Consider the following 13442-nt stretch of genomic DNA (forward strand, 5'->3'; position numbering starts at 1 on the left):
ACATCTCGGCTGAGGCATACCCTTTATCCAGACTGAGGAGAAAAAAATACTGTGAATGCAGCTTTGGATGTGACTAGAGTGCAGAACATAATCTATGCTCGGTCTCATGCACAGGTTGGGCATTTCTTGTACGATTCCAGGCAGAACGTTGCCGCCTTACCTTCTGGTAGTTCAGCAATGGGTAAACGCGCGTTCACATTAGACCATGACGCATGGCCGCCCCGGAGCGGCAGACTTACTTGTATGTTCTTTTCACAGTCTGTCTGGTGGTGCAGCATCAACTCGCTCTCCAGAAGGAACCTCTTGCCACATTTATCGCAAATCCTCATGCGGCTGTGGGTGACGTTCATGTGCTTTTCCAGATACCACCTATTATTAAAAACCCTAGGGCACTTCTTACAGGGAAAGTGCTGCTTCTCATCAAATTTGGCCTTTTGTCCCAAAGCATCTTGCCCTTTCTTCTTCCTCCTCCCACCGCCTCCTCGGTTACTTGACCCTTTTCCATCTTTCCTCAACATGGTCAACTCGTTTTCGCTTGGCGATTTGCTCCCGTCTTCAGGACAATTTTCATCTTTGGCTGTCTCTACTGAGTCATCATTGTCCTTTTCCTCCTCCTCTTCCTCTTCTTCTTCCTCTTCCTCCTCCTCATGGGTTTCTTCCAGGTCATCTTCCTCACTAGGCAAGATGTCGTCATCCTCGTCCTCCAGCATGTCAAGGAAGTCCTCCTCCTCGTCTAGGACACCTTCTTCTTCGTCGTTCTCATCATCTCCGTCTTCTTCTGATCCTCGATCGTCCCCGTCAGATCGGTCTAGGACAGTTACCGGGTCGGTCGGACCACCCTTCCCCTCAGTCCCTTTAGAAACATTTAGTGTCTGGTTATTTAAGTTGACCTCTACGATGATCTGCTCTCGGTTGTAGGACTCTTGTCTTTCCATGTCCTCTTCCGAGTCAGCCCCTTCGATTTTACAGATCCGGTTCCCACTCCTTTCCTCATCCTTGAAATACTGTTTTGGTGATGTGGCGTCATTGGGTAAATGTCCTTTACTTACACTGTCCTCTACTCGAACAGAGTAGGGATCATTTCCTTCCCGGGCGTAAATTTTTGTCGGAGGTGCGTCCACCTCCTGTTTGATCTCCCTATAGAACTGGGGCTGCATGACGGCACTGGGTTCACTCCTATTGTCCTCCGTGTCCAAAACATCATTAGCCAAGGATAGGTTCAACGACCTGCTGTGAATGAGCTCCTGGCACGACGTGACAATCTCGTTCATCTGCAAGACGGCGGCTGCGTTCAACACGTCCTGTACATTGCAGCCGTTGACTAATAGCTTAGATGTGTATATGAAGTTGAGGATCTGTTGGAAACCTCGGGACGTCAAGGCTTCCAGTGAAAGTTCCACCCGTTGGAGTTGCTTGTTCTGGGTGAAGAGCGAATGGAAGAATTGGCTGTACGCAGCAAGAACGCCTTTGTGAGCGGGGAAAGTGCTCTTCTGTTGGACCAGTACAATGTCCACATCGCACAGGTCGGGTTGGAACAGACGTTGCTCGTTGAGTCTGTCCATTAAACAGGTGAAGTGAAGTGCCACATCTTCCACTAGAGAATACTCCGTGGAGGGGTAGTCCGTTGTCTTCTCCACTATCAACTGCGGAAAGACAAGAGAAAAAACAATGAATAAAGTAAAATGAAAGACAATTATGCAATAATCGGTCCCTGATGGACTCCTCTTTTCCGGTGGGACCTTACCAGACGTGGTTAACTCGCTACTCGCTACTAAGGCAGTCACACAGAAGTAATGATGAGCGCAAGTGCTCGTTACTCGAGTTTTTCAAGGGTGCTCGGGTATGCACCGAGTATCGCGGGTGCTCGAGTGACAAGTTCAAGTCCCCGTGGCCGCATGTTTCGTGGCTATTATTCAGCTACAAAACATGAAGGAATCGCCCATGTTAGGCAATCCCCACACATTTTGTGTCTAGCAGCTGCGAAACATGAAGCCGCGGGAATCGAACAGGTCATTCGAGCACGCCGAAGACACTCGGTGCATACCCAAGCAACCTTGGCAAACTCGAGTAACGAGCACTATCGCCCATGACTAATTGTCTTAGCAGCGTGTTAACCATGTCCGGTAAGGTCCAACTGAAGTCACTTTAAGCTGTCCTTACGTTATTCCCACCCAAAATGTTTTGATGGACACCACTAAGGGCAGGACTTGTGAGAACGTTCCCTGTACACAGGGTGGAAATAAGGCGAGGACAGGGTAACCTAACTTGGCAGTCTCCACCTTCAAGACTCAGACCTAATTAGCCTACAAAAAAAATACCTTAAATAAATCAAGGGGGTGTTACTGAGGAACACTTTGGAGACGGAAGTAGTGACGGCACTTTGAGGCCAAAAATTCTAACAGGTTACACCAGTATGGCGGAAGGTTTTTGACACCTGAAGACAACCGGTCATCCCAAGATGGTGGTCAAGGAAAACTGGACAGGTTATTCTGACGGCTAGGCCTCCAGAGGTGTTGTGTTTTACTGATGGTGTTCACGTACCGTACATACCCACCAGCAAGTGGAATATAGAATGGAGTCAATGCCGGACTATTATGTCATGTATTATGACCATCATTTGTCCGAAGAACTAACCCAGAGCCAGTCGGACTCTTTGGTGATACCAAGGCTGTACGAGATCTACACATAAACCACCAAGACAACGTCCTACACTGTCATCTCTATCCAGGACAACCCAGGGACAAGGGTGGACACATCTCTGGTTAAAAGGCAGATCCTCTAAATTCAAGAAGTTTAGGTTTGGGATTTACTAATATTTCTCATTTACCTATAGCAGTGCCCATGTTCAGTGATGGTGCCGGGCAGAGGGGTAAGGCCATACCACACAACTAACGCAAGATCAACCTGGTCTTATAGAACCTCAATGTACTCATCAATCACCAAACTCTGGTGGAAATTTTCATTCTAAAAATACTTTAAAAAAAAAAGACAAAAGTGCCTTGTCTGCCCGCTTATTGCGAAAAAAAATCATTAAATAAATACCCTAACTTTTTACCCAAGAAGAGATTCCTGCAGCCATTTGGGTTTCAGCACACACTTGCAGATGCTTGGTCCCCGAGGTGCGAAAACAAATAAGCGAACAGAGAAGTGTTGTCCTATCATCCAGCCCAAGCACTGACCAGGAGGAAGGTAGTGGTCATGCTGACCAGGGGGGCAAAGAAGATGACTGTACATGGGGTCATACACACAAGATAGAAGCCAACAATTGTAGGGAGGTTTGGCCGATTCATCGTTACTTTCTGCAGATGACGTATCTAAAGCTGCTGCCCTACCATGGTTTCCAATAGGCTGCAAGCCAAACCCCAGTACTGGGAACATCAAAGTATACTGATCCTGAGTTACATCCTGTATTATACTCCAGAGCTGCACTCACTGTGTACATACATTACTGATCCTGAGTTACCTCCTGTATTATACCCCAGAGCTGCACTCACTATTCTGCTGGTGCAGTCACTGTGTACATACATTACTGATCCTGAGTTACATCCTGTATTATATCCCAGAGCTGCACTCACTATTCTGCTGGTGCAGTCACTGTGTACATACATTACTGATCCTGAGTTACATCCTGTATTATATCCCAGAGCTGCACTCACTATTCTGCTGGTGCAGTCACTGTGTACATACATTACTGATCCTGAGTTACATCCTGCATTATACCCCAGAGCTGCACTCACTATTCTGCTGGTGCAGTCACTGTGTACATACATTACTGATCTTGAGTTACATCCTGCATTATACCCCAGAGCTGCACTCACTGTGTACATGCATTATTTGTACTGATCCTGGGTTACATCTCGCACTATTTATTTTGTCACCACTTTATATTCCGCTCTGGAGGTTTATTCGGCGTCTGATATAAGTTGCGCTCATCACAGTTCATGGATTTCATTTTGCTATTAAACAAGCCATTTGCTTTTATTACTGCAGAGAACAAAGCTTTCCCCTCCGTCCTCCAACACTTCATCTCCCTGCACTGCTCTAATTAGACGCCTCGGTCATGGGGTCACCGGTGTAGAGGAGAGCATTCATCAGAAGTTACCCTGGAGGACGGCGGAGGTTCATGGAGAAGAGCAGGGAGGGAGTGACAGCTCTGGAGTAGCTGCACAATAATTCTGCAACACAGAAACAACCCAAAAATCACAGAACCAAGTAAATGGCTGCACCAGGATGACATGGGTGCCTGGAAAAGTAAAGAAATCCTAGGGTCCGAGACTGTACTGAACCCCCGACCACGACTGAATGAAGACCCCAAAAGTTGCCCTAAAACCCAATGTGCAGCTCTGCATTACGATATCAGTATAGAGGACGGCAGCCAAATAAAATGCCCCCTTTTTTAATTAGCAGGGGTGTTTAATCAATCAGAAACATTCCTTGCTAAAGTCCTTGACCACAGGGTCATTCCGCATTACTGCTCCGCCGTTATATAACATGCAGGACCGGAGGGCTAAAGAGAAAACGGGACAAGGTTCCGGAAAATATCCGTCTTCTGTATTGTAAGTGCGCAAATAAGACTGAGCCGGGGATGGTATCACCAACCTCAGGTCCGGTATCATCTCGCTGCCGTGCTTTATACTGCAGCTTGGCTCCAGTAGGGTATGGCTTTGATTAGTGACTCCTCATTAGGCCTCATACACACATCCATTTTTCATGGATAAAACACGTACACTTTACAGTCTACTTGTCTGTACATTTTTTCAAAATCACCCGTACAAGTCTATGGGCCCATGAAAATCACAGACGGCATCTTTGTACTGTTCACTTTTGTAATGGGCTAATGGGCGTCGCAATTTTTTTTGCTTTATTTTTCCATACAAGAAAATCATTGATGATAAAAACAGACTAAATGCTGAAGAAAATCTGCTCCAAAAGCACCGACGAAAATCTGCTCCAAAAGCACCAACGAAAATCTGCTCCAAAAGCACCAACGAAAATCTGCTCCAAAAGCACCGACGAAAATCTGCTCCAAAAGCACCGACGAAAATCTGCTCCAAAAGCACCGACGAAAATCTGATCCAAAAGCACCGACGAAAATCTGATCCAAAAGCGTCGACGAAAATCTGATCCAAAAGCGTCGACGAAAATCTGATCCAAAAGCACCGACGAAAATCTGATCCAAAAGCACCGACGAAAATCTGATCCAAAAGCACCGACGAAAATCTGATCCAAAAGCACCGACGAAAATCTAATCCAAAACCATTGCCGGAAATCTGTTCCAAAAGCACCGACGAAAATCTGCTCCAAAAGCACCGACGAAAATCTGATCCAAAAGCACCGACGAAAATCTGATCCAAAAGCACCGACGAAAATCTGATCCAAAAGCACCGACGAAAATCTGATCCAAAAGCACCGACGAAAATCTGATCCAAAAGCACCGACGAAAATCTGATCCAAAAGCACCGACGAAAATCTGATCCAAAAGCACCGACGAAAATCTGATCCAAAAGCACGACGAAAATCTGATCCAAAAGCACCGACGAAAGTCTGATCCAAAAGCACCGACGAAAATCTGATCCAAAAGCACCGACGAAAATCTGATCCAAAACCATTGCCGAAAATCTGATCCAAAAGCACCGACGAAAATCTAATCCAAAACCATTGCCGGAAATCTGATCCAAAAGCACTGACGAAAATCTGATCCAAAAGCACCGACGAAAATCTGATCCAAAAACACCGATGAAAATCTGATCCAAAAGCACCGACGAAAATCTGATCCAAAAGCACCGACGAAAATCTGATCCAAAAGCACCGATGAAAATCTGATCCAAAAGCACCGATGAAAATCTGATCCAAAAGCACGACGAAAATCTGATCCAAAAGCACCGACGAAAGTCTGATCCAAAAGCACCGACGAAAATCTGATCCAAAAGCACCGATGAAAATCTAATCCAAAACCATTGCCGGAAATCTGATCCAAAAGCACTGACGAAAATCTGATCCAAAAGCACCGGCGAAAATCTGATCCAAAAACACCGATGAAAATCTGATCCAAAAGCACCGACGAAAATCTAATCCAAAACCATTGCCGGAAATCTGATCCAAAAGCACCAACGAAAATCTGATCCAAAAGCACCAACGAAAATCTGATCCAAAAGCACCAACGAAAATCTGATCCAAAAGCACCAACGAAAATCTGATCCAAAAGCACCAACGAAAATCTAATCCAAAACCATTGCCGAAAATCTGATCCAAAAGCACCGACGAAAATCTGATCCAAAAGCACCGACGAAAATCGGCCCTTTTCAAGTACATAAAAAAAATTGAAAAGTTGTCTTAATGAGGCCTTGGCTGCGCATCAACCTTACATCTGATTCACATGAGAAAAGAAAAACGGGTTGTTACATCAGTGCGTTTCATCAGATTTTCACCCATTTCGTTTTTCTCATAAGCAAAAATAAAATATTCCAACAGGTGCTCAGATGGCTCACAGGGGGACTCCTGAGCGTCATCCTTTTTTGATGGATCCATTCAGCTGAATGGAGATTTTGTTCTGCTAACTGGAAGAAAAGAAAATTAAAAAAAAAAGAGAAAACAGAAAAAGGACAAGTTACGTTTTCATTCTGTGAAAGACGTGTGAATGGGGCTCAGTAGTGAAGTAGAGCTCCAAGAATCTGATTAAAAAAAAGTGAAAAATCCGCGATATTCTGGCTATGGCGGTGCTGCCCCTGCTTACTTTTTTTGGACTATACACAGAAGATAACTAATAAATGAGTGGGGGTCCGACCTCAGGGGCCGGCGACGATCATCATAACGGGCAACTTTTATTCCTGTAAGAATGGAGCAAAGTGGACGGGCTCGACCGCTGCTCCATTCATCCTCCATAGGGGCCGCCAGAAAAAGCCGAGCACAATGCTTGGAAGCGCCATGGGGAATGAATGGCGCGCAGGCTGAGCATGCATACTACTGCTCCGGACTATCGGGAATATAAGGCACCCGATCGGTATCAGACCCCCACAAATCTGAGAGTGATCACCTATCCGGTGCACTAGTAATAACCCCGATCTTGGCCATTTACCCTCCTTAGAGGTCACAGTGAGTGCGGACTGCGGCACCTACGGGGTTATTATAAAACCCTTTTCGGTCCCATTGGTGCATCCATGAGACCAATGACCACAGAGCACAATAGCGTGTCCTATAAATAATCCTAAAATTCCGGTGTTCTTCCCTGAACGAGGAGATCCAGAAGTGGATGTGCACCTAAAATTAACCCAATTAATACAACAGCTCCGGCTGCAAAATATAAGCCATCATATGGTCAACTGACCAAACAATAAAAAAGTAAAAGGATCAAAATGCAGCAATAAAATGGGGGGGAAAAAAAGTAGAAAACCGTTAGAGCAAATAAATAAATAAAACCCACTATATAATGTATATGTAATACCGTATGTATGGTGCAGAATCAAATAAATACCCCAAAATAGAGAAACAATGGCAGAAGCAGCATCACCAGACCCAGATGCCTTCCTCAGGGGGTTAATCAACAAATGGGCCCTCTATGATGTGGATTTTGGGAGACTCCGTAAGAAGAGGGGATGGTCGTCTGTTCACACTAGTATCACGACTTCTGCACTTCACAGACAGCACAAATCCCACACTCTAATAACAGGGCATCACCCAAAATCTAAAGATTCACACACAGAGCTGCATCAAGGCACCGCTCACTCACAAAGAGGAGGCTCTGGATTGACAGCATGGGACCGCAACTTTAAGTGCTCACTTATTCTGCAGCGCCCCCGCAGGAGAAACAAAGCATTACACAAATCCCACTGAGTCCAACATCTGACCATACCGTCCCCCCCACCCCCCCCCCCCCCCGAGCCACCCTCCCTCATCAGTATGGTGCAGGAGACCCCTACATAGTCAGGGACCCCCTCTATACATTTGCAGGACCCCACTAGAATATTTTATATACTGGTTTTCTATTCCAGACAACCCTTTAAATTAAAAATAAAAATACAATTACACAGACACGCCCCCAAAGCACCTCCAGCCTGATTTGCATATAGCTTTCATGCTAGATCTCTCACATCAGATCTCTACAGGAAAGGCGTCATTCAGATTGGGCACCTACACCACCACCATACCACTACTCCACCACACCACCACCACCATACCACCACCATACCACTACACCACCACCACACTGTACCACTACACCAACACACCACACCACTACACCACCACCACACCATTACACCACCACACCACCACCACACCACCACCATACCACTACACCACCACCACACTGTACCACTACACCAACACACCACACCACACCACCACCACACCACCACCACACCATTACACCACTACACCACCACCACACCACCACCATACCACTACACCAACATACTGTACCACTACACAACCACCACACCACCACCATACCACTACACCAACATACTGTACCACTACACAACCACACCACAACCACCACCATACCACTACACCACCAACATACTGTACCACTACACCACCACACCACATCAACACCACACCACCAACATACTGTACCACTACACCACCATACCACTACACCATCACCATACCACTACACCACCACACCACCATACTGTACCACTACACCACCAACATACTGTACCACTACACCACCATACCACTACACCATCACCATACCACTACACCACCACACCACCATACTGTACCACTACACCACCACCATACTGTACCACTACACCACCATACCACTACACCATCACCATACCACTACACCACCACACCACCATACTGTACCACTACACCACCAACATACTGTACCACTACACCACCACACCATACCACTACACCACCACCACCACATCAACACCACACCACCAACATACTGTACCACTACACCACCATACCACTACACCATCACCATACCACTACACCACCACACCACCATACTGTACCACTACACCACCAACATACTGTACCACTACACCACCATACCACTACACCATCACCATACCACTACACCACCACACCACCATACTGTACCACTACACCACCAACATACTGTACCACTACACCACCACACCATACCACCATACCACTACACCCACACCACCACCATACCACTACACGACCAACATACTGTACCACTACACCACCACCATACCACTACATCACAACACCACCAACACCATACCACTACACCACCACCACACCAACACCATACCACTACACCACATCAACACCATACCACTACACCACCACCACACCAACACCATACTACTACTACACCACCACCACACCAACACCATACCACCATACTACTACTACTACTACTACTACTACACCACCACAACTACGACACCACAATCACACCATATCACTACACCACTACCACATCACTACACCACACCACCACTACACCACCACATCACTACACCATACCACTACACCACAATACCACTACTACCACCATCATACCACTACACCACCATATCACTATACCACCACCACACCACTACACCACACCATATCACCACCACCACACCATATCACTACACCACACCACTACACCATCACCACACCATACCATACCACTACACCACCATATCACTACACCACCACCACACCACCACCACAAGGCGAGAAAAACCTACAAAATCAAAAATATTTGTATTTATATACCTTGAAGTCTACAGTGAAAAATAAAACATGATTTTTCTAAAGCTTCCAATATCAAAAATGTCTGGTTGTTATGGGCAACAAATCAAAGTGCAGCTTTTTTTCATTCCAGGGCAGTTTTACAGATGAAAGCCGCGCTCTGATTGGTTGCTAAAGGCAACAAAGACATTTGACTTGCAGACTACAGATAAACGAGGCCTCGTTGTGGGGATTCCTCTTCCTTCTCCACCACTTTTCTGGTGTCAAAAATACGCACTTGTGTCACATTTGGGATCTTTTTACCGCAAGAGAACTTTTCTTAAAAATTTTTTTTTATAGAACTTATTTTTATGTGAAGGTTTAGAAGCATTAAATAAAGGTGTGCTACTAGAGGCGGCACGTGTGCCAGGTCTCCATGAGAAGGCGGCACCAGCACATGTCGTGGTCACCGGGCCTCAGGTAGTGTTGTCCATAGCAACCAATCAGCTTCCTGCTTTCAGTTCCGCAGGTTTTAGTGGAGGGACTCCTCAGAGCGGTTGCTATGGGTAACAGCGCCATTTCCTGCCGCTTTCTGTATTAATGAACGAGGGTTACCTGACATATGAGAGGGGGCTCAGTGGTGGTCGAATGCCCCATACTGGTGAACAGCAGCTGCCAAAACTAGACACAAGAAACGTTACCAACAGCGGCTTCCCCGACCGCCTGGAAGACATTTTGCCATGTGAGTCGATAATTTTAAGTGAAGCCCCCGACCATTACCAGCCTAGCCTTTAGTCATATAACCGTTACAAGCAGGACAACAAGCCCCCCACAGCTCACAGGCGCCCCACCAAGAGGAGACTTGTGTCCCCCACATCGTGCAGGGCTCTGGCACTCCCCCATGTCCAGCGTGTAACACTGTGATACCCCCATCACCTATGTGTCACCCAGAGACCCCCAATACCGCACACAGGAACCTAAGACTCCATATCCTGCACATCGCCACATGGCCCCCTTATTGAGCATGGTCGTCTGCCGACCCCACATTGTCCAAGTCTCCACACAATCCCCTTGTAGAGTGGAAATTGTTCCTGCACCCCCATATCCTTCGGTTACATTGAGCCCCCAGTATCCTGCATATTACCCAGCATCCCCTCATATCCCACCGGCCGTGCGCCTCCACAACACTGGTCTCCTAATCTAAATGCCCAAATGTTTAGTACACCGTGTGACCCTCATCATCATCACCCTGCACCCCTCATCATCATCACCCTGCACCCCTCATCATCATCCTCCTCCAGCCCTCATCACCCTGCACCCCTCATCATCATCCTCCTCCAGCCCTCATCACCCTGCACCCCTCATCATCATCATCCTCCTCCAACCCTCATCACCCTGCACCCCTCATCATCATCCTCCTCCAGCCCTCATCACCCTGCACCCCTCATCATCATCCTCCTCCAGCCCTCATCACCCTGCACCCCTCATCATCATCCTCCTCCAGCCCTCATCACCCTGCACCCCTCATCATCATCCTCCAGCCCTCATCACCCTGCACCCCTCATCATCCTCCTCCAACCCTCATCACCCTGCACCCCTCATCATCCTCCTCCTCCTCCAACCCTCATCACCCTGCACCTTTTATAATCATTATGCTACACCATCCCTTTCATAATCATCACTAGTCATCACCATCCTGCACCCTTCATCAGCCGCACAATCACCCTGCACCCATCATTCTCATCATTATCCTCATGACCTTGCACCCTTCATCATCATATAACCCTGCACACTTAATCATCCTAACCATCACCCTGCACCCCTCATGATAATCATCATCACCCTGCACCCCTCATCATAATCATCATCACCCTGCACCCCTCATCATAATCATCATCACCCTGCACCCCTCATCATAATCATCATCACCCTGCACCCCTCATCATAATCATCATCACCCTGCACCCCTCATCATAATCATCATCACCCTGCACCCCTCATCATAATCATCATCACCCTGCACCCCTCATCATAATCATCATCACCCTGCACCCCTCATCATAATCATCATCACCCTGCACCCCTCATCATAATCATCATCACCCTGCACCCCTCATCATAATCATCATCACCCTGCACCCCTCATCATAATCATCATCACCCTGCACCCCTCATCATAATCATCATCACCCTGCACCCCTCATCATAATCATCATCACCCTGCACCCCTCATCATAATCATCATCACCCTGCACCCCTCATCATAATCATCATCACCCTGCACCCCTCATCATAATCATCATCACCCTGCACCCCTCATCATAATCATCATCACCCTGCACCCCTCATCATAATCATCATCACCCTGCACCCCTCATCTTAATCATCATCACCCTGCACCCCTCATCTTAATCATCACCCTGCACCATCACCCTGCACCCCTCATCATAATCATCATCACCTTGCACCCCCCCATCATCATAACCCCGCACACAATCATCCTAACCATCACCCTGCACCCCTCATCATCACCCTGCACCCCTCATCATAATCATCATCACCTTGCACCCCCCCATCATCATAACCCCGCACACAATCATCCTAACCATCACCCTGCACCCCTCATCATAATCATCATCACCCTGCACCCCTCATCATAATCATCATCACCCTGCACCCCTCATCTTAATCATCATCACCTTGCACCCCCCCATCATCATAACCCCGCACACAATCATCCTAACCATCACCCTGCACCCCTCATCATAATCATCATCACCCCTCATCATAATCATCACCCTGCACCCCTCATCACAATCATCACCCTGCACCCCTCATCACAATCCTCATCATCTTGCAACCCTGATCACCTTTCATCCTCCTCCTCCTCACCCTGCACCCCCCATCTCGCACCCTTCTCCTCCCGGCCGTGCTGTGCTCCGGGTCCGTCCTGCCGCCGCCGCTGACACAGGGGGCGGTGCTCTCCCGGCGGGCGCAGGCCGCACACAGTGCAGGCTGCAGGGCTCACCTACCATTTTGCAGTGTAGTAGCGCACAGAGGGTGGGAATGTGGCTGCTGCTCGGGGGGCTCCGTCTGCCGCCCCCCTGCTCTGCTGCTCCGGCCTCTTATTGTCCTACATGCTCTACCGCCGCCGCCGCTCCGCATCCTCCGCCTGCGCCATGTTACATTCCGGCCCTGCTGTGGAGGGGGGGCTGCCCGGGGCTCACACGCCATTGGCCAATGTGCATCACGTGACAAGGAGCGCTGGCCAGCCCCCCTCCCCTGTGCATTAAAGAGACAATGTAAGGGGGAGGGGCGATCAGCGGAGACTGAGGAGTGACAGGAGGAGAGAAGGAGGGGAGGACTGAGGAGAGTGACAGGAGGAGAGAAGGAGGGGAGGACTGAGGAGAGTGACAGGAGGAGAGAAGGAGGGGAGGACTGAGGAGAGTGACAGGAGGAGAGAAGGAGGGGAGAAAAGTAGAGTGACAGGAGGAGAGAAGGAGGGGAGGACCGAGGAGAGTGACAGGAGGAGAGAAGGAGGGGAGGACCGAGGAGAGTGACAGGAGGAGAGAAGGAGGGGAGGACCGAGGAGAGTGACAGGAGGAGAGAAGGAGGGGAGGACCGAGTAGAGTGACAGGAGGAGAGAAGGAGGGGACGACCGAGGAGAGTGACAGGAGGAGAGAAGGAGGGGACGACCGAGGAGAGTGACAGGAGGAGAGAAGGAGGGGAGGACCGAGGAGAGTGACAGGAGGAGAGAAGGAGGGGAGGACCGAGTAGAGTGACAGGAG

General features: G+C 48.2%; 1 protein-coding gene across 1 annotated transcript in view; it reads right to left on the minus strand.

Annotated features, from left to right (window-relative positions):
* The window catches only part of ZBTB47 (zinc finger and BTB domain containing 47), a 53420-nt gene extending 40559 nt beyond the window's left edge, over positions 1 to 12861 (minus strand). The window contains exons 1-2 of the mRNA XM_069729266.1: positions 12687 to 12861; positions 240 to 1643 (exon numbers count right to left, since the gene is read on the minus strand). Of these exons, the coding sequence (XP_069585367.1) occupies positions 240 to 1643; positions 12687 to 12689 (1407 nt within the window). The 5' untranslated portion in view covers positions 12690 to 12861. The remainder of the gene's footprint in view (positions 1 to 239; positions 1644 to 12686) is intronic.
* Positions 12862 to 13442: the final 581 nt, after the last annotated feature.

The sequence above is a fragment of the Ranitomeya imitator genome, chromosome 6 (assembly GCF_032444005.1).
Source record: "Ranitomeya imitator isolate aRanImi1 chromosome 6, aRanImi1.pri, whole genome shotgun sequence".
Classification (NCBI taxonomy): domain Eukaryota; kingdom Metazoa; phylum Chordata; class Amphibia; order Anura; family Dendrobatidae; genus Ranitomeya; species Ranitomeya imitator.